Source organism: Ischnura elegans, chromosome X, assembly GCF_921293095.1.
Source record: "Ischnura elegans chromosome X, ioIscEleg1.1, whole genome shotgun sequence".
NCBI classification, from domain to species: Eukaryota; Metazoa; Arthropoda; class Insecta; order Odonata; family Coenagrionidae; genus Ischnura; species Ischnura elegans.
Window position 1 is genome coordinate 77,384,431 of NC_060259.1, and position 23,229 is coordinate 77,407,659.

Sequence of the window (23,229 nt, forward strand, 5' to 3'; positions counted from 1 at the left end):
TAGATCACCTCACCCTAGGCCACTCAGACATCCAAGTAGTTAGAAGGAGGGTATGCTTAGATATATTCAGTCACTGTCCTCCGCTTTGGTTGAAGGGAAATCACTTAAATATTATTGAAGCCGTTGCACAAGCTCTATCAACAACGGCATCAAACGTAAATTGTGAAAGATCCTTTTATAAATACGGAAATGTTTTAACCGATCCGCGGGCAAGTGTGGAATCAGAAATTTAAAATAATGTCATCTTAGGAGCATGGTTTTATCAGAAAGAATAGTTGTATGCATTTCAGTTGCATGCATAAGTAGATCATTATTTTTGCACAAGGCAGTTTTCTTGTAAAGTATTAACTTCGTAATGTTATCATAGTGTTGAAGTAATTATCTAAGCATCAATATTGTGCACTATCTTGTGATCGGAATTTCCCGGTGTTTTATGTTTCTATAGCGTATTTGGATAAATAAAAATGTGTTTTTGCTCCAATAAAAAAAGGTTGTTTTGTTCAACGATTTTCACAGTCCCGATATTCGCCCATTTTTAAACAGCTTAGTGAAGCTTTTATAATCTGACCCCACTCATGAGGCTAGTCAATCCTTGTGCTCTTTTTATCAAGCTCCTAATGCAAAAACTTTGACCCTCAGACGTTGCGACCAATATTCCAATTTGATTCCAATATCCCAATATTGTGCCCACCCACGCCTCTACTGTTTACGTGGTCAAAGCGTCGAAAACACCTGTGAACAAAAGACGACGAATGTGCGTGATTCGTCACTGAACCACCACATCAAGTCATTGCAATGTTAAGTTTTATTTGTTTGTGCGACATCATCTATTCTTGGACTTAGCTGATGTGTAATAAACATTTATGTGGAGGAAATGTACAGTGGCTTCTTCCTTTTCTCATTAACTTTCAAGAAAAGTTTCCCAATAAAATATGGCGGTTGCTTGTGATGACAGTTTGTCATTAACTCCTTCTGAAAACGCCTTGTTAGCCGAGTCTTTTCATTCATCTGCAACCAAAAGTGTATCTCCTTCCCCGTCAAATGTGTCTCTCAGAGAAGACAGATGGCCATTCCTTCTACTTTCGAGGGGTTGGAGTGTTGAACAACGGATACAGCGGAAATGTAAGAATGAGTTGCTAAGTATTTCACTGTGACACATCCTTACGTCTTTACGATATCCTGCGTTCGTCTTAAGTATTTCGATTCACACATTTCACGTTTTCTATGGCAGAGTATTAGCATTTAGGTAAAAATGATTGTGAATATGTTCTGCTGACATGATTTTTATTCAAGAGTGTTATGTCCTGTTGCGATAACTCGCCGAAAATAGTATTTATGTGCTTGTATATGATCCATTTTTGAAGATTTTTTTATGACAGTGAGTGTTAAAATGGATTTAACATGTGTGATGGTCCAATAATCTATGGTTTCCAATTGTTTCGTCAATTTTTATGCTACACGAATTATGATATCCTCTGTTTTTGTTGCCCCAAGCCGTCAATCCTTAATCCTAAGCTCAGTAATGAGGGGTTAGTGCCAATTGCTTTGCATTCAAGTGTCAAGATATGCTTGTTGGAAGTAATGAGGCAGCGTTAGACTGAGAGGAGTATTACTCTAACTCTCAGTTCCACTTATAACATGGGGAGACGTTTGACAGGTGTCAGTAAATGTTTGTAATTTGACAGCGGGTGTTGTTCAAGCTGGTTCAAGCCTTCGAATTCCTCAAGGTTCAGTATCTTGTGTGCTCATTTGAATGGGAGGGTTTTTTTCTTGGAATTACAAATGTGCTTAGCTGAAAGTGATAATCTGCGAATGTCAATACGTATGACCTTACCCCTGCTGCAAGTGCTCATTTCAAGTAATTGATGTCACTAAATAACTTCATCGAAGATGAGGTTTTTCACGAGGAAGGTTCATAGTAAGTAATTTCGTGGTATAAGTTTGTTAAATATAATGTTATAGTTACCATTTATGTCAGTTTCATGTGTTCCACTCAAACATTTTCATTTGGTGTCCGATGAAGTGGAGAATTATTTGGTTGGTAATGAAAGAATCTGAGAGATTGGTGAAGTTCGTCCTTCTCTGGTGGCGAGATTCTTCATTACTTCATCACTTATGGTAAATATTCCTCTTGAATGTGAGTCAAGGCTTGGGCAGTCATCTCAATTGCTCTCAAGCTCATATTAGCACGATTTTGTGAACGGAAATGAAACATATTCAATTGTATCGCCATGATTTCTGACTATCGTGTAAGCTAAAGAGTTGACCTATTTAAAATTTTAACGAACATAAATTGGTCATTGAACGTGCACCGATGCATGGATTTTGTTACTGTACATTATGTGCATTTTGCTAATGCTCCTGTGGTGATTGAAATAGCCTTTACCCACAAAAAGCAATTTTTTCCACTAAAAAAATTGGAAGTCTATCTTGTATAGTTGTGGATGTGGAATTTTTGTGGTCTTTCATTTCCCTTTAAGTTAGTAGGTAACTCCAGTTGGAATTAAGTAAAGGGACGTACGTAAAGATTCATAGAGTATTGGAATCATTACTGCTGTATGTATTAGAGTTTACTAAAAAATACCTGAAAAGTGTTAGCTGTTGAGTTTTTGTTAGAGCTCCTTTAAAAGACAGCCGATCGCATTAGTAGTCATGATTGCCCGATTGAATTAACAGTATGTTCTTTTTGTGATGTGTATGACATTTGCAAAAAAAAACCTCTCACTTTAAGGTCGTTTTTAAGAATTTTGACTTGAAAGTTTGTGTTGTCCATTTTCTCTTTAATATGTTAATATAATTATAATTGAGGCATTAGAGCTAGCAGGATTTACCTACCTATCTTACTATTATCTAATAATTGAATAGGTTCTATATATCTAAGGTTTTGGGTAAATTCATGACTTGGATTATGTTACAGACATGGTTAAAATAAAGTGCTGTGAAAGTCAAGTGATGTGAAATTCATTTTTTTTGCTGAATATTGTCTTTCAAATCTAAATCTACTAAATTATGAGCTTTGTCTTTGCTTCAGGATAAAGTTACCAATAAAAACATGTCATAGTCATGGGTTATTGCATTGACAATATGAGTGTACTTACTGTCATTATGTTATCCTTTTCAAATTATACCCTTTCATTGTAACTAAATATTGAGGTCTATGTTACAATTTCTTCACTTCATATAATCTCCCTTGAATAATTGGCAAGCTCACTGTTCTTAATGGGCAGTTGTTCCCATTCCTTATACTTTGTTTCTTAACTTCAATGGAATGACATGAAAATTGAGTATTAAGAATACTTCATAAAAATTCCAAGATTCAGAGCATTTGCTCATTTAAGCTTTTGTGGCTCATGGTGATAGTTGCGTTATTCAGGTATGCCTCATGATTATCAGCTATTGCCCTCATCAGTTTGTGACCCCTGCTTGTCACGTTGTTGTGATGACGCTGAAGAGGCGACCAGGAGTGGCTCCAAGATATCAAGGAATACGTGAACATCATGTAGCACACCCAACCAAGTTCCTGATTCAATTTTATGTTCATGCTCGTGTGCAAGTTGGGTGGTTAACATTGGGCATTTTTGCATTCATTCTCTGGTTCATGCATTTACAGATTAATATTCTATTATATCATGTATCAGGGTACTTAGCGAAAAAAGTTAGTTACACTTTTAGTTTAAAATTTTGTGATTCAATGAATGATAATCTTACTCGAGTAGATACTGCAATTTTTAATTCACCTTCTCTTTGTCTTACCAATTTGAGGAAAGTGCTTTCGATTAATTTAATTTTGTGTCTTTGGAATGGCTAGTAAGTCTCGATCTCTGCATTTTAATGTTAGTTGGCCATTTTTCAATTGGTTCAAATCTCAGGTTCACTAATATGATGATCCATCAATATGTATATATGGATATATATGCTTGGGACAGTTGCATTAAGCTAATTAACTTTGGCTATTTATGGGGTATTTTTTGACTTAACAGTACTAATGCAATCAAATCGTTTGCTGAGATATGCTGGAAATAGTGATTTTTGGAAACGAATTAATCGTTATAAGTTCCAGCAAGTAACTGACTTAATAATTATTGCTTGAACTCCATCTTTTTATTTTCTGTGATTGCATTAAGTTCTTGTTATTCAATGCATCAGCATGTGCAAGAATGGGTGAAAGGACTCGAAGATGGAGTGTAAAACCTTACAGCTTGTGCAAATGCATCAACAGATATTAGAACCTGTTCTAATTGCATTCATGCATGCCTTCATGTTTGGTGCAGTCCACTAATGTCCTTCAAGCATTCATGCATAAACTTCTGTGTATTTTTCCTGTCACCAGGCCTTAAATCTTTGTCAGTGATGAAATTTGTAGGTGATTGCATTCATTGTACCTTGCCTGCCTGCAATATGCATTGGATAATTAATACTGCGTCTGATTATTCCAGATGCCTATTCTCTAAGTTTCCACATGTTTATTAAAAGGATGGGAATAAAGAATAAAAGTAGGCTTAACGTTATAATGGTACTCATATTTTTGTGTAAAATGTGTTCAAAAATGGCAGTTGATTTAAAAAAAAGTATATATTATGTTACATCTGCGATAAGTCCCAGTGAAAGTATATTATATTTCAGTCGTGTCAAGTGGACAGCAGTGAAATTCACATTAATTGCTTAGGAAAAAATTCTCCCACTCTGGTATCAAACCCACGACTTTTGGATTTTCGGACCACTATGGAGGCCACTACTCTATCCAGGCTCCTCAATTTCCATGGCAATTTTATGGAGACCCATGTTACTAACATCGTAAAATTGCCTCAGGAAGTGAGGAATCTGGATAGCGTGGAGGTCTGTACAGTGATTCAGAAAGCCAGAGGTATGTGGTTCGATCCTGGTCCAGGAGAAATTTTTCCCATGGCAATTAATGTGAACTCCTGAATGTAGTTTGCGACAGAGAGCAGGAAAGAAACTGCGACTTTGTGTTAGTTACTGTATGTGATTCACCGCCACTGGTTCACTCTTTGTCCCAGTATGTGAATACTCTATATAGTCATAATTTTGGTCTTCGATTATACCCCATAGTATGACATTAATGTGCTAATAACTTTGAGTGGACCAATTGCCATACTATAAGCACAAAGTCATCACAATGTTTTCATGGTGTAGCAGCACTGTTCCATACTCTGTGCATCAAATTGTGCTCTCTTGTTGATGGGCACACTGAGATCGTCACCATGTTTATGCCTTGGTAATGCTTATGACACTCATTTTTCGTATGCCTATTGTACTGTTGCCACTCTATTGCTGTATTTATGATGCCAATTTTGTCCCTCGACATGTCATTGACTGTTCTAATGAGGGAAAATGTCTTATAGTATAGTTTTGTTCTAAGGTCTTCTCTATCAATGTTTCCCTTTAGCAGTTCTAATCCTACTACTTCAACTAGGCTATAGCCTTTTGCCCTTCTGCTTGAAATGCTGGTGGAAAATACATTTATGATCAATTGAAGTGTATTAATTTTCAGTCGTATGCCATATAATTGGACTTTCCTTAGAGTAAAAATATTGTTTTTATAGCAAAATTGCTTTTTCAAAAATTTTGTTCCGCAGATCCCTCTGATTTTTTTCAGTCTCCGCCTTGTGGTGCTCTCTTATAGATAGTCCTGGGGATTTATGGAATATGATTTTTTCAATTGGCTGTTTTAATACTTTTTTTAAGATGCTGTGCATAGAGCGAGATATCTCAATTTTGGAGTACACTTTTATTTCAATCCTCTTCATTTAGCCAATCAGATATACTGGAGTTGGATTCCCTGGCTATAAGTGAGATAGCTACTTTACTCGCACTAATTGGCCTATTTCAACTCATAATTCATGTTGCAATTTGGCTGAAATTTATTCTTCTTTTTAAGATAGTCACATACACATAGATACCTTGATTTATCATATAAAATGCCAATTAAACAGGGTCATGACATTCTTCTAATGGATAGCATAAAATTGTCTTTTGCTTCATGCGGTTTGCTTGATTTTCTTGAAGTATTGGAGTAATTACCTTGAATTTTGAATTGCCATTGCACAGGTCCTTTGGATTGGAAATTTCTAATTCGTAATTGAACCGGTGCAACTTTATTTATCTATGATAGAAAAATTTGATGTATAATGGGGTGATGTACTAGGGTTAGGTATGGTTGCTGACGACAGTTTTTTGAAGTAACTGGCATGTGAGGAGTATATCGAGAAAATGGCCATAAGCTACCTGTTGATCAGCTACTATATCATAGCTTGTCTCTGTCATTCATATGGTTAAGATGGCATACTTTGGCTGAGTCATTGAGATGGATTGAAGCTTTTACCCATAAAGTAAAGAGGTTTCATCGAATAGTGCCTACTCGTGGCTCATGAGGGAAGAGGTGGTATTCCATTACCTACTTGGTAAATACTGTTTATGGGCCTCTTTTTCAGCTTAAAGATTGATATCTGCTGTCTCTTGTGGACTGAGCATTGCAGGCTATTCCCTTGAGGGTACTGCAGTGTTTTAAAAGAGGCCTTAGCGACAAAACTTATCATGCAGTCTTGATCCCTGCAGGATAAGTTTTGCACACTTCCTTCAAGTGAAATATTAAAGTGTCTGCCAGCCTATCCTTTTGTGTTTTATATCCTATGTTCAATTGGCCACAGGGATGCTGAGAGGTCCATCTAGCTTCATAGTAGGTTTGCTCAATCGTTTATTGCATTTGTGATTATTAATATGCGTATGGACAGGTATTTTTCAAACCATTTTACCTCAAGTCCGCCGTGAGTTGTGGAGTGATCATCATAAGATCATTTGGGAATGAGTCACTCAATTATTGGAAATTAAATTTTGCCATAATTGTTTATTTGAATTTATTTACAATAATTCAATATGGTAGGTAATGCATTGTTCATTTTGGCACATTATGCCTACCTATTTGAATTGCAAAAAGAAATGGGTAATTGAACCAATCTCATTTCAAAAGTATTGAGATTATATTATATCATTTGGCGTGTTACTCCTTAAAATTTGATTAATTTTTAATGTCTTATAATTCATTTCACTAGTTCATTGATGTTTTAGTAATATTTTGTGGTGTTAAATCGAAAACAGCCAGCTGCCGACCTTGTTTTTATAAATATTAAAAAAAAAAATTTCTTAAGGATTAAAATGGTTAATTAAATTCTCAGCATCTTTATTTCAGTAAAGATTCTATTCCTTCTGTGTGTTCTCTATGTTCATTGTTTTTAGTTGTGGAAATGCTCACATTGTGTGTGGTGTGCCTCTTGTCTTTATTGATTTTTAGACCGTGCTGCCCCCTGGCTGCCTCACCAAAAAATCAATAGTCTGGTCTGTAGGTTGAGCACAGCCATGTTGTCTGCTCAGTGTGGTGATGTTTCATTAGAAGGACTGAACACTTGAAAATTCTATCGCCTGCAATGACAAATCATTGAATCACATCATAAGAAGACATTTTTAACCTTAAGTTAATGTTTGGGAAGAAAACTTTTTAATACTCCTGGGTGTAATCATGTAGAAGTTTTTGAGTGACAGCCTTTTATTTCCACCTGCTGTTAAAAAATCCACTTCCAACTGTTGACAATTATCGACGATGGGATTTGGTATGATACTGGACATTTTTTAGGAAAGATATTGAGAAATCTCTAGTTTCCCCTGATTGCTTGTATCATCTTGAAGTGACTTGTGTGCTAAAGTAAATAGATTTTGTGTTGAATTTCCAGGAGAGACTTTTGGGTGAAATGGTTTATTGTTGGCTTTGTGTTTAGATCATTCTTCAGTATTTTGAAATTATCAATCGCTTCAAGCTTGGCAAGTGAAATTTTACGCTTCTGGTGCTCTCATCTCAAATGTTTTTGGGACTTTGAATTTCTTTAGTTCTTTGAATGAAGAAACTCCTTTTCAACTTGGCATCAAATTACTTGCAGGCTGTTCGTCAGTGTGTACTCACTCGTAATTCTTGAAAATTTGGAGATTTCTGGGATTGCCATTTTAGCCCTTTATCGATATTATGAGCTGATGCTCCGATATTTATTCTGCAATATAAGTCACTGAGTAAAGGAAAGTAATCCCATCATGTATGACCAGGACATGACTGCTGGTGCACAAGATACCATCTATCTGTGTAATTTCCGTGTCTCTGTTGATGGGGAGTGGCTTTGTTTGAAGGAACTCCAGGATGTGGAGTTTACCATGCCAGGGCGGTATCATGAGCCAATAGAGTGTTCCCCTCATGATCCCCCAATCTCACTTCTCGGTAATCATGACTAGGCTTTTTATTTGCCTCACTAAGGTGCTCTATTAGTCATATTACTGTGTGGGAAAGTGGCCTATCACTTCTTCTTTCTCTCATATTGCAGCACGTGATCCTGCTGTCATTGAACGGAGTAATTTAGTGAATATATCAAAGCTTGTGGTGAAAGAATTGATTGAAACCTCCCTCAAGTATGGCCGAATGTTGGATTCTGACCACATGCCCCTTCAGCATTTCTTTATTGTGTTGGAGCATGTGTTACGACACGGACTGAAGCCCAAAAAGGTAAGCATTGAACGGTGTGCATTTATTTTCTACCAATTGTGATATAAATGTGTCCTTACTGCTGTAACTTACTGTATGATGAAAGTGGTATGTGACAGTTGATATAAAAGGGTCTGAAGGTCGCTAGTTGAGCTGTTGAGTATTTTTGAACTTTTCTAGTTTCGGTGGGGAATTGCAGTATTTTAAATGGTTTAAGTTGCTATAGTGCCTTTATTATAGCCAAGTATGTACATACGAATTTGTGTTCAATACTGCAGACTTAATGGGAAGTTACATTGAAAAGTAACAATAATTCATATTGATTTTCAAAGTATCAATAAAGGAAGTCTATTATCATCTCTAACCTGGACACTGCTTGTTACACATACCGTTGCTTAATTTTGTGCCTGGTAGCTTCAGGCACCCTTTTGTGGGCTAATATTGTTACTATAATGGAAATTTATTCAATCCTCCTTTAAGAGATTTAGTTTACCATTTGTGTTAATCCCTCATTTGATGAGATAGTTTTTCATGGCTTTTTATTGTTAGGAACTACTGTAATTCACATAATATTTCCTGTGCCCCTTGTATTTGTGAACTCTTTGAACAAATACATTTGTAATATTATAACACAGCTACAATCACCTAGTAAGAGGTAACGGCTTTTGAGTATTGCTGCTTACCCCATTTACATACTTAGTGTAATAGAGGTGTTTTTTACAAGCAATTATCATCCATACTTTTTTAAATTCCAAAATCACCGAATACAGCTCTCATAGGCCATTTTATATCGGGGTATTCAACAAATGTAATGATTAAATGTACACAAACAACCATTCCCGGGATAGGGTAAACTTATCCAGGAGGGACTCGATCCCACGACCTCATGTTTGGCAGGTGAGGACTTCAACCCACCACCGAGGCTGGCATTTGTTTGGTATTCATGGAAATAAGTAAGGTTTTAATTTAATGCAGGATAAGTTTGCTTAGAATGAATATGCTTTTATGTTCTGCTCAGTATTCAATATTAAACTTTCCTGGTGTTGTAAGACCACGAGAAACCAGAAGACAAGCCTGCAGCTGTTCTGAATTTTTATTGTGCTTCTATCACTAGGAATGCCCAGAAATCAAAAACAAGTCATGCCGCAAAACGTTTCCATTTGACATCATTATGTATTCATTCCTCTAGCTCAATCCTTCATTTTCAGGGTATTTTGGGACCAAAGAAAGAACTGTGGGATATCCTGCAAATGGTGGAGAAGTATGCTACAGAAGCACAAGATATCACTGCGAGTGTCCGTGATCTTCCCACTGTGAGGTAATTAGATGTTTGTGTTTTTTTAAAATTTTAGTATCCATTCAGTGGAGGAATTTGTTCTGAGGTGCAAAGAAATGAAATTGATGTATCTATAGGGTGGTAATCATTTTCGCATGCCTATTTGTACAGTTGATGTTCACAAGTTCTGGGCTTCGCTTATGCCATGCCAGCAGGAAGTGCATGCATGATTACGCTTCAGAGTTTTCTAGAATTTTATTGCCTTGTTTCACATAATCTCATGCTGTGTTATAATGGGAATTAGCTATCGCATTCATGTTTGTGACATAATAAGATACCATCCTCATAGAAAGTTGTTAATACATATTTGCTGCTCCTTTGCAACTGGCAGAATTGATGCTATATTGTCTTGCTCTATAAATTTGAATTGTTGGTTGTGTAGCGAATGTATTGCAATGACGTTGAGCTACTTATTGATAAATGAGTAAGATAAAAGTCATCTTCAGCTCAAAATTAACAGTCCTCACTTTTTTATGATTTTTATTTTCTGAAATGAAGGCTTAGTTAGATTCTTGACAAATTAACAAAACAAACTGACTTAGGTTCTGACCTTTTCCAAAGGTGACCTTGGGAATGGCATGAGGTTTGAGAACTTGGATGGTTTTGTTTAACACTTTGAATGCTGACCATGTAAAACTCGAAATCATCCCCTGGTGCGGCTGTCGTTTTTTAATGTAAAACGCATGCATGGGTGCCAAAAGAGCTGGGAAAAATAATGAAAAAATTTTCTTGGCTCGAATTTGTTAGCTATGAATTTTTTATTTGTGACGTGATATCACGACAGCAGCACAGCGGGATAGACACGTAATGCGGGTTGCATAAGGTCGGCTTTTTCCCCGTGTCACCGTTTTCTTTCAATTTTATTTCTGCGTGATGTATCAAAAAAAAATACAAGGAAAATGAATTTGTAATGTTCTACTGGTATTGCCATTGGTATTTTGCCACTGCCATAGGGAAATTTTTGGTTTAGATGGATGTAATGCAAGTTTAAGTACAAGGAATCGCCGTGAACAGCTGTTTGATTGGGATGGTAATTCAGCGCAAGATATTTCGGCATATTCCTTGTACTAGTAATCCTAAGTATCGGGGTAGGGTTCTATAATATTGAATAATTTTTACATTTTCTTCTGAAGCCACTATTCTCGTCACAAATTCCTTTACTCGTTTCATGTTTTTAGCTCCAATTCCTTTCTTTCCATACGACCATCCATAAGCATCAGATATTTAACAAAAATGGTTTTCACATACCATTATGTATTCCCTTCACTGCAGGTGCTTGAGATGGGTGGCACTCTGCTTTCGAGATTATTTTCCGACGGTGTATTAGGGTATCTCTTGACGTGCACCACTCCTGCCTAAGATTTAGTCGGTCCACTTGTAAGAACTAGGAATAGCTTTTTTGGGAGTGCCATCGGCACATCAAAAAGATGGGGAAGGTATGAGGAAAGATTTTGCTGACACATGTCCTTTTTGGGTCATTGGGGTAGTGACTCCGGTGACGAAATAAAAATGGATGTGGAAACAGATATAATCCACCCATAACTTCCTCATTACTATCTTCTGAACTCAAGCCAATAACATATTTTTGCAATATGATGTGACCGAGTTAAGAATTAATACAAAAAAACTGGAACTAATAGTATTTGCGAGCAAACGTCTCACAAGTAATCTTCATTTAGGCCACGTATCACGGTTCTTACTGCGAATATTCTGCGAAAATCTGAAAATGATGTAAATTTTTACCACAGTAATATTTTTTCATTTGGTGCATAATAATATCAATTTGAGTTAACCATTCACTAATATGTATTGCTAGGAATAGATTTGCAGCATCTTTGCCCCTGATTATTACGTACCTGATTACTGAAAGTAACAATGGCGTTTTCTTTCTAATTACACAAGGGAAAGACTTATTCCTTCGTGCTTGGAAATCTCTAGTTACTTCCTATTTATGTAAGAGCCCTAGTCTATTGAAAAAAGGAATCACATGACATGAAAAAATATTATATTTACCCAAAACAAATTCAATACAATCGAAATGATGACCATTTTCAAATTATATATTATGTACAACTACGTACAGTCATGTATGTTTTACCAATGTAGGAAATACCTCTCTCGCAAATTTTATAACAATATATTTAACCTATAATACTATTTACAATGTATGATACTGAACTATATAATACTATTTATGTCTTCTTATGAAAGAAAGAAAAAAGTTCAGGACAGAGTAGAGGAGAATCCTTACAGCCAGTGTGGATATATGCGGTCTCTTTCTTATGCCCAAGAGTGCTTGCACCGCAACAGTGCAATACTTGCACCATCGATATTTCTTTCTGCCACCTTTCTGTTGGATGAGTTCAGGGAAGTGAGATTGAGATATTGATGGTAAAAGTGGCTTGGGATTATGAATGTAGGATGGAAGAATAAAGGATCTAATGACAGAAAGATGGAATTTATAAGGGAAATCTTTTCAGCGGGTTCACGATAAATGAAAAAGTGTGCATAGCTTTCGGGAAGGAATTATTAGGGAATCAATGGAGGAGTGAAATGAATCTAAAAGGGACGGATTTTTTTTAGTGGAAATACTCAGGCTCTGAATCGTTTGGGCCGGTGTTCAGTGAAAAATGAAGGGCTTGAAGAATGCTGAAGAATCAATCACGACTCATGTATTTCCGAAAGCTAAGCAGGTCAAACAAGATTAGTTGCATTATGCCATGACGTGATATCACGTCATGCCGCACTCAAGGTGTTAATTAGTATGGAGTGCAATCTTGCAAAAATATATTCACATGATAAAGTGAGCTAAGGATTTCTCATTAGAATGCTTATAGGACAGTTTGTATCTCTGATGGTTGCTTTCTGTAGAACCGGGATTCACTCAAAGGATGTTGTGCTAGGCAATTAAGCTTAACACAAATATGACGTCCCTGTATTATTTTTTTCCAAATAAATGAAAATTGTGTATTTTTCGGATAATTATAGAAAATGATATTAATTATTTCATTAATTGAGTATTAGTTAACATTTGAATATTTAATTTATTGGAAGATTATATCACTGAAAGATTGACCCTTGCCACCACCTCGTGTTAACAGTCATTATGAATGGGCTCGTTCACCCATTCTTTTGTGGATGATCAAATGTGATAGTTAGTCTGATAGAGACCTGTATTTTGCCATTTTTACGATGCCTTGCCTGCTTCTCAAGCTATTCAAAGAGGAAAATCGACAGTCTTAACCTCTTTGTAAATAAGTTGATGACTTCACAAACTCATGCTGAGTAGCAATGTCTTCTCAGCCTCTCCTTGGCCATGTGTATTGGCCTCATGTGGCTTGTTGATGTCCTCGCACTATTGAGAGATTTTTTTCCCTCCGTGGAAGGCTCTCCTTGAATGAGTTGATGAACCAGAATTGGGATGATGCCAGTGAATCATGAGGAGTAGGTGGAAACTTTTGTGTCTCCTTAATTTAAACTAATGAGAGAAATAGTGGATGAGGAAGATGCTTATTTATTCGTAATATATCTTTTACTTCCATCAACCAAATTATTTTAAATGAATTGTGATTTGAGTTTGATTGGATGTCCCATTGTGCTAATAATTAAGATGAGGGACCAGTTACACATGTCCTTCATCATGGCTGTACCTCTACTTGCCAATGTTAGGTCAACGAATTCATGTAGGTAGATTAAAATGATTCGAAGAATTGTGCCTTTATCTTATTCATATGTACTCGAATATACATACGTACTTCAGCCGTTCTCTGAACATTCACTTGTATCAGATGAGCTCTTGTGTAAGTTATTGTTCACATTCATGATTTGTACCTTTGTTACATTCTCTATTAGTTGATATTTCTTTCAGTTTTATGACTTATTTGTTTGTGCATTTTTAATGTACTTTTTACAAAGGTCTGGCTCCACAGAATTGAGTGTGTCTTTGCATTAAATTAAATTAACCTCTGCACTCTCCTTTAGTGTGCCATATTTGCCAGGTTTACTTAGGCCACCTTTCTTTTTGCTTACTTCATTGCATTGGGCTCACAATGTGCCACTGGTAGCCAAACAAACTTAATGTTAGGATCAAATTTACCGGCCAGATGATGATACGCTGTATCGAAACTGGTCGCAAATATATTTTATTTTGTGAAACAGCTAAGTCTTTTCTTAACCTTTGTACATCATGAAGGAGTTTCACCATGTTACGCCAACCACCATCGCATTTTTCAAATTTATTTGTACGGATATCCTGGAAAATGGCACATAACTTTCCTTTGCTGTTCTCCTATTTTTGGTATTCTTATAGTCGATTGCATGAATGTGTGGAGAGTGTCTCCATGATTTTTCATTCATGCATTATGTACCTGCTGTCAACCAGGAATGGGAAGACTTGGTTCATCAGTTCTTGATTTCTTTAGTTCTTGAGCTTAGAACAAGAATCACAGTCAAAGTCGAAAAGAATAGGCTTCTTCGCCAGTTTACTTTTATGGTTTTTGTGATTAAGTTTAACAAATGAATAGACCTGTATGTCTGTGCTTGTTGATCAGTTGACTACTTCTCTGACAGTTTGCTGTGAAAAATCAACTGCGTTAACCCTTTTGCAGAAAAGTTGATGACGTCATGAGCTCCTGCCTTGCGATTCACTCCTTCTCCTTGATCTGCGACATTAGCCTTGTTGTTGGTGCTTTTTTGTTGTTTACACTCTTAAGAATGAATCCTTTCCTCAGTTAGCGGCTCTGTCTGAATGAGTTAATGAATCCAGAGCTCTAATAATGTGACCAATTCATCGAAATGGCTGGCAATTCTTTTTTATTTCTACTACTACATTGTACTGCTTGCTTTTATTTCACTATGTACCTTGCTGCATTTTTCCGTAAAATTCTAATTTGTATGAATGCTTTGCGATTGACATGAAGTCGGTGAAATATAAAAAATTCTGTCTGGTAATCAGAAAAAATTCAATGGAATTGAAATTGGAGACGTTGTTAGAAGCCCTGATTAAATAGAGTGATGTTGTGGATCCAGTCACTTTTAAGATAAATTGATGTAATATTTTTGGTAGTTTTCCTGGTATCTTAATGCAAATCATTTGTGTCTTTTTTAAGTTAAGTAATGAAATGAAAACACCTTTTTGAGAACCACTCAGAACCGACAAAAAAGTGGACCTATCCTTAATTGTTATGATTGATGTATTCTAATAATTAATTAATGGTTTGAACATATGCGTTTTTGTTGTAGCACTCATATGGGAAGGGCTAGAGCATGGTTACGCTTGGCTCTAATGCAAAAGAAGTTAGCTGATTATTTGAAAGTTTTGGTGGATCATAAGGAAGATGTTCTGAGTGAATACTATGAACCTGAGGCGTTGCTGATGAGTGATGAAGCCATTGTCATTGTGGGACTCTTAGTTGGACTCAATGTTATTGATTGCAACCTCTGCGTCAAGGTGAGGAATCTTCAATGCATTTTAAATTTATATGCTTGGTTTAACCCGTCAGCGCCCAAAGTTTTTTTAAATTCACGCATATTTCATGTTTAAAAAATATGATACATATGAGCTCAACACAATGAACACAATTGAAACTGACTGAGTAATAGAGGAAACCTTCTACTAAGTACCTGGACCGAAATGTACGCTAAAATTCACATATTAAATGCATTGCACTAGTATTGGCTCAGCACTGCACTGGGTGCCATATGGCACCTGTGGGCGTTGACAGGTTAAAGAAATCCAATATGTAAATTTCTTCCCTGTGTGAAAGATGAGTTTTCCTGAATGAAGGATGAGTGTCAAGCCTGATAAATATGAGTAATGATTGTTCTGGTATTTATTTATTCTTAAATATGATGAGCAACAGTGACCCGTATGTGTACTCATTTCCCAACCTCCCAAAAAAATATGTTTTACTACTTCAAATGATTCTTTAGTAAAGAATCAATATACAGATGGCCAGAACAGATTTTTGAAGGTCAATTTTATGATGGACAATGTCTTGGAGTATAGGTGTGAGAAACAAATCAATTTTATACAGTATTAAAAATGAATTACTTAAATAAAAAAAAGCAAAACATTGTGGAAGTAGGTCTTGCATAATTTCTTTAAATAATTATTTTTTATTTGCAGATGAAGTTTTTGTGATTGATATTCAGATTTTTACCCTCAAGCTGTGTTTCACTAGTAGTTCTGCCTTATGTCTGATGGGAATGACATTCAGCATACTCCCAATTACGCGGGCTAATAATAATAATAATAATAATAATGATAATAATAATAATAATAGGTTTATTTGTCCAGCAGACACATACACAGTATTACAAATAAATGGTAGGTGTATAGGACACGTCACAAAATAAAGCATATAATAACATCAAATAGTCACACACTTGGATAAATATTCATTTACACTATAGTAGCACTCATCAACCAGATAATGAAATAACTTTTTCTTAAACTGTGGAACACTTTGTTCATTTTTTAAACTTTTTGGTAGGTTATTAAACACTTTAGTACACATAGATACTGGCCCTTTGGTCACCATAGACAGGTTTGTGGAAGTGACATGTATGTCTTTGCATCTTCTTGTGTTGTGGCAGTGATATCTGTCATTTAATATAAAGTCATTCTTGTTCCTAATTACATATAGCGCTACATGATAAATATACACACAGGGCACAGTCAATACACCCAGGTACTTAAAAAGGGGTCGACAGTGTGCACGATAATGCACTCTACACATATTTCTTATTATTTTTTTTTGGATTAAAAATACCTGGTTTAATGAGGATGATGATCCCCATAGAACAATGCCATATGAAATTACAGAATAGAACAGGCTATAATATACCATTTTTAATGATGGGGAGGGGTGGCACGAATGATTATAAAACATGAATAATCCAAACTTTCTCTGTAATTTCTTGTCATTTTCATAATTTAGGCGAATCAAACTATCAGTTATTAACTATGCACATTGTTTGTTATTTTAGATCGCTTTCCAGAACGGTTTGGAGCTTACTTTACCAGACCGCGATCTTTTTAGCAGCGATAACGTGGTTTTACTCGTATCCCTATCGCTCCATGTAATACCTGGTTTCCGGAAACCGCCCACCCATATCTGCAAGATCACGGATTCAGAGAATTGTTTTGTACGAAATCTTTGAAACTGCTGCGCGACATCAGAAACTACACTGCCAGGCACCACGCCACATCTTGCGCAAGTTGCCCGGTGTGCAGCTGCTGCGGGACGCAGTTCTGTGATCACTGAATGCAATCACACACCGTGATGTTTATGCAACATGAACATGGAGTTTCGTGAAGGTATTGGGCACGCGATCATCCCACTGCGTGCAGTAGCGATTATAGGAAACCAGGACTGTTGGCAATTTGTCTATGCAGGCGAGTGCCTGGCTGTGGCTCGTGCTATCTCTACTCCCACTTACCTTGTTGCCTTCACTTCTTTTATTCCCTTCCTCTCCAGTTTGACCTTGACTAGTCACATCGTAAATAAGTCTGAGTGCGACAAAATCTCCTGTTCCTTTGGGCTGTATTCAACTGAGTGCGAGGCCACAGTAATAATTGCACGTTGGCGATGTGAAATATACATTTAAAGACAACATATCTCTTACTTTGCATTTGGTTAACCAATGAATAATCTTCAAAAATTAATCAAGAGTTTTTTTCCCGCTGCTGATCGTCGTCTGCATGCTAGAGCAGGCGTCTAAGTAAACTTGAAACATTCCTAGTCTAATAGTAAATAAAATAATTATCTCTTACAAAGAGGATTCTAATGGAAACCATAATCCTATTGTAGCCTTGCTTATGAGTCCAATTATTTTTTTTTATAAAGACGAGCGGGCTTCCCCCGCTCTTTTCAATGCAGGTCCACAGAGGGATAGGCGCGTATCTAATTTTAAAATGTAGAAAAAAAAGGCAGGGTCTTATGTACAAATTTAATTGGAATGTTCGTGTACAAATTGAGGTCAGAGGACCTCTTTAAACACAACATTGGAAGTAATTACACTATCCTCTGTTAATACTTGTTTAGCGTTTTCCTTAATATTTACAAAAATATTTTTAAAAGATCTTACCCTAGAGAGTGCGACATATAGTTAGCCATGAGGGCAGTGGCGGATACAGATGGGGGCACAGGGGGCGCACGCCCCCCCCTTGCGGGTCCGCCTGTATTGCCGAACATTGCAAAACCACAATTGTAACTTTTTATATCATAAGATGGCATTGTCTTTTACATGTTTATAATCACTTTAAATAAAATTTTCATATACTCTGCCTGTGACTTGATCATCTTTTATTACGATAAAAGTAAAGACAACTCAAGATATGTTGCGCCTCCCCCTTGAGTTATTTCTGTATCCGCCACTGCATGAGGGAATACAGGGTCAGGCAGGAATAAGCCAGCTCTTTGCAAAGTCTGACCCTGAGCCTTGTTAATAGTCATCGCATAGGAAACCTTAATGGGAAATTGTCTGCGAGTCAGATTAAAAGATATGGTGGGATCCGATGGCATTAACTGTATTCTTGGGATGAGGACAATCTTGCTGGAATCGATTTTTTTAAATCGATTTTTTTTTATTTTTAAAAACCAATTTTAGGAAACAACAGCAATATTTAGGAAGTTAGATATGCCGTCGCATGTTCTCTGATAAATTCTGCGCATTTTGGTATCTCATTTGTAGAGCTTGGTTGTGTATAAGTTGAGAAAAAGGTATCTATACAGTAGAAATAATATAGAGGATAGCGGAAAACATTGATGAAGCGTAAAACTCATGCATGGATAAGCCGTAACATGGATAAACTGCACCCGTATAACCGGGAGTCTGCTGTATTTGCACACTTTTCCTCATGTGTGTCATGCTTTTTTCCTACTCTAGGAGGAAGATCTTGACTGCCCCCAAGGTGTCATTGATTTTTCGCTGTACCTGAGGTCAAGTCATCACCTGATTGGAGGGGACAATGGTGATTGTAAAGGCGATAATGAAGATGGGAGTGCTGAAGATGGTGAAAATCATATGACAGCTGTGCTTGATCAGAAGAATTACATTGAAGAACTTAATAGGCATCTTAAGTGAGTGGAGTGCTTAAAAATCTTTAACTGACGGGCTTTAGGGATTAAAATACATAGTTCTTATATTGACTAAATGTAATTAATCAGCAGTTTTGAAATAAATTTTTTTAAATGCACTTCTATAGGGAAAAAGATAATTGGGTAGAAAGTTGTTGCAACTAAAATCGACTTTGTCTTTTCCATCTCTAGGATGGCATACTGTGTTTACTTGCTCCAGATTTACATTAATGTAGGTTTCTGTTTTTTTTGAGTTGTTGATCGAAACTTATTGCCACCACTGGTTTAATGCAGTAGCAGGACTGCAAGAGTGTCCTGTATTCATAAACTCTTTAGTTATCTTATGTCATCATGTTTTTTGTCATGAAATTTTCATTCAATTGAAAATTATATTTGTATTGACATTTAATTGGGTTATACTGTGCTTATGTTTATATAAAAATCAGTCTTCGATTACAATTCATTTTCTTACATTATTTCAGAGGATGTATTTTTCTCTAGAATACTTGCATGCATTACGTAAAGCCTTTTCATTATGAAGTTCCTGTATCTGTATACTTCTTCTTTGCAGTGCCACTGTTACGAATCTGCAATCTAAAGTGGAATCTCTGACAGCCACTAATGCTTTAATGAAGGAAGATCTAGCTATTGCAAAGAACACAATTCTCTCGCTTCATGAAGAAAACTGCAATCTTCGTAAAGAGATTGGCCATGATGTACACTCTGAAAGGATCGATGAGGTAACATATTCAAATATTTTTAAATGTGGGTACTCATTTTTTAAGTGATTGAACATGAGTTGTTGGCAATTTTGTTCTGTGAAGTTTTCTCGGCAACTACAGGTGACATAAGCTTGCATTCATTGTCAGTGTGACCTTACTGCAGAAGCAGTAAGGCCCTCTACATTGACTTAAGGTTAGCATAAATTTTTCAATGAAGTTATCAAGTTACTGCCTAACCCTTACTTATCCTTCTGAGTGCTAACTTTGAGGACTTAAAGGAAGCTGTGGACCACAAAGTTAGATAGCTGCTGATTCAAAAGCCATCAATACCTTAGCTCGAAGCTTTTGCACGTGCATAACTAAGTGGTGGGGGCTGGAAGTTTACTTCATTGATTTTCGTTAAGTGTGGGTCCACTCTTGTGAACTTTGTATTGAACTTTGAACCAAGGTTACTGCAGCAATATCGGGGCAATTATTTTATCACACAGGAAAGAAATTTCTGAAAGCCTTTATTGAAAAAGTTTTCATACAAATCGACAAATAAAACTGCTACCTTTCAGAGCCTGCCGCCTACTGCTGCTTCTAAAGAATTTCTCACCATAGATGCTCAAATGAATGCACCAATTCAATTCTCTTTCGGACAGTTAAAATATTTAACGGGGAAGGGGTTAATTTGTTGTCTCGTATTTGTACATTCATGAAATTGGCGTGTTTTCATGTCAAAATAAGTATCTGTGGTGGAGTTACCACCCTGAGAACTTGAATGTAGCAATTTCTATTATTTTTTAACTCATCTTTATCTAATTTAGCTTGTCAGCGTGGACCAAGTAGTCGATGAATGTTTACAACTTCTTCAATTTAGGAGTTTAGATTTGCTGTAGGAGTTGCCTGGCATATTTCAGATGAGTTTTGCTCAGTGCATGGCTGAGGTGGGATATAACACGTTGAGTGCCAACCTGAAATTTTAATTAACACGTTGCGTACCGGGGTATTTAAATTCCTAGGAATGCCGATTCGGGGTGGAGGTATTAAGATTGGAAATATGCCTTTGGTTTAAACATGGTTAAAAAACTAATTTTTAGAATGTAACTTTGCCCAATCAAACGTTATGATGTATCAATTCATTATGAATAACGAACAACAACTGAAAACGTACTAATGAATACGTATTGTACGCTTTAAAATTATTTAAGTTGACGCGCCTAAATGATGAGAATCTTCGTTATCTGTCCGGAACGTTCGGGAAAAAAAATGACAAGAATTCTCGCCATGCGTACGCAACGTGTTAAGTTCATCAGGGCCAAATATTTTTTTCTTTTTACGCTTGGAAAATTATGATAATGTTTTAAAAAATCACTATGGATAAGTAATTTGCCTTATTTAGCTAATTTCATGAAAATTTTAAATGGCGGTCCCCAGAAATAATAAAAAAGATTGTACATTCACCTGACGATACGGAGGGAACTACAAATATTAACCCTGTAGTTTATTTTGGAAATGGGCTGAGAGACTTGTCTTTTTCTTTTTTTCTTATCACTGAGCGATAGAGGGTGACATAAATGGCGGTTAGGCAGGCTGCTGTTAATATTTCATAGGAGTTGGAAACAAATATCTATCTTATGCATAGATAATAGTTGCTAATTGCTGCTGACCACAAATTTTGAGCATAAATTTGTAAACAAAAATTTTCAATTCGTTATTGGATTACTTTTTTTTTAAATGGACAGGAATTTCTTTAGCTCTTAGATCGTTGATATTTAACTTTAAAGAATGGGAAGTTTAGGGTCTTATTATTTTTTTATGACCTTTCACAGCATAAAATCAATAACAAAAAGCATTTTTTAAAATTCTAGCATAAGTAACCACCAAAAAAAAAAATATAAAAAAAAGGCCACGAAAGACAAAAAAAGGTGGTGGGAACAAAAGCAAACATTTATTTGCAACTTATTAAAAAGGTTCAAATTACGATGTGCTAATTTTCTGGTCCCGTTGACATTTGATAATCGAGAGTTTACTGTATCTAGGTATGAGTAGTCCTTTTTTAACCAACATATTTATTGGCTCACCTTGAGATTTGAAAAAGTGATGTGTCTGAGTTGAAACTTTTTCTTCAACTTTCCTTTAATTTTGAGTAACTTGTACTTCCCTTCTTTATTCCTGAAATAATGTAACCTAAAAATGTGCTTAAAGTAAATGGTCCCACCGTTACTGGCCTCGTGTGTAAATCACTGCCTACTAAAAATGTTTCTCAATGTGCAGGGAGGAGGTGCTGACAATTCAAATAAGGCCAAGGACTCTAACGATAATCTCAAGCAGCAAATGGAGAGTGAAAAGAAGCAGCGCATGGAGCTGCAAAAGGAGTTAGATTTACAGGTATGCTAATTTTTCCTTTCAAACTGATTAGCTCTTTACATATCCTTATCCTTTCAACATCCTTAGGTTTTTCCCACGTTCACTAACATCTTTTTACACTTGGTCAATAGTAACTTTGTTAAATTATAATGCTAATTGTTGATTGAAAATGGAACTTCTACTTATTTTTATGTAATTTCTCTGCATGTAATTTCATGAGCAACTAGACAATGTATTTAACTGCATATATTTAATGTTTGACGAGGGGTTAGATGGAAGATGGGACTTTCTAGTCCCAATCTCGCCCAATAAAGACGTATTATTATTATTATTATCCTTGTGGAAATGGCAACAGCCACTAGTCAAACCTCTGAATGGCTTACATCTTAAGGCCGTTTTATACGGGGCACAGAATTACGCAGGTTAGAGCTGCATTTATTTCTAAAATGGCGTGGAATTGCGCGAATGCGTGAATGAAATTAGAACGGGCTATTTTGCGGTCTGGCATCCATGCATTCTCGCATGTGTTCTAGTAATTCACCGCTTAAGACGACGCAAATTTGATTGCGCCTTCGAACGTACGGCAGATTGCGCAATTCTGTGTACCGTGTAAAATGGCCTGTAGGATTGGAAAAATTTTCTTTCATCAGAGAGGTCATTTAGTTTGGAGGCCTTCCAGTTCTAGTCTATGGAAAAAACTTGTTGGTGGACATAAATGATTGGTTGATATTTTGAAATTAAGTCTGTGTTGATAGCTTAGCTCATAGGATAATGTTGCTTTATGTAGCTGAATTAATTTAAAAAATTAAATTCAAATATTTTTATATAGCACCATCATTTTTGCTCATAAGTTAGGATAATAATGTATTCATAAGTATCAATCACTTCATTCACATTAATTGCCTCACATTCTCAGCTTCTAGGCTATCTCACCCCATTTCTTTTCAGTGTGTTGCAAATTTTAGCATCCTCGAATCAAATAAACCATCAGAGAAAGCATATAAACCAGCACATATTGCCTTTCTACCAGTAATCATCATCATTAGGAGTTAAACATAGAAAAAATGTGATTCTTGCAAAGTGTAATATAAGAAAAGAAATTATACATTGGTACCTCGATATATGTATGCCCTAACATACAAGATATTTGAGAGGCAAGCCATTGAACGAGCAAAATTTCTCTTTGAAATAGAAGAA

The 23,229-nt window shown here is 36.2% G+C and overlaps 1 protein-coding gene across 5 annotated transcripts in view; it reads left to right on the forward strand.

The window, feature by feature from the left end:
• Window positions 1-736: 736 nt before the first annotated feature.
• The window catches only part of LOC124171769 (protein RUFY3), a 52,305-nt gene continuing 29,812 nt past the window's right edge, over window positions 737-23,229 (forward strand). The window contains exons 1-8 of one of the 5 annotated variants that reach the window (XM_046551074.1): window positions 7,355-7,625; window positions 7,746-8,278; window positions 8,382-8,560; window positions 9,748-9,857; window positions 15,117-15,324; window positions 18,768-18,961; window positions 19,530-19,698; window positions 21,940-22,053. In XM_046551074.1, the coding sequence (XP_046407030.1) occupies window positions 8,098-8,278; window positions 8,382-8,560; window positions 9,748-9,857; window positions 15,117-15,324; window positions 18,768-18,961; window positions 19,530-19,698; window positions 21,940-22,053 (1,155 nt within the window). In that variant the 5' untranslated portion in view covers window positions 7,355-7,625; window positions 7,746-8,097. Of the gene's footprint in view, window positions 1,123-1,709; window positions 1,919-7,354; window positions 7,626-7,745; window positions 8,279-8,381; window positions 8,561-9,747; window positions 9,858-15,116; window positions 15,325-18,767; window positions 18,962-19,529; window positions 19,699-21,939; window positions 22,054-23,229 lie in introns of those variants that run through there. The other 4 variants (XM_046551075.1, XM_046551073.1, XM_046551076.1 and 1 more) reach the window with 4 other exon arrangements.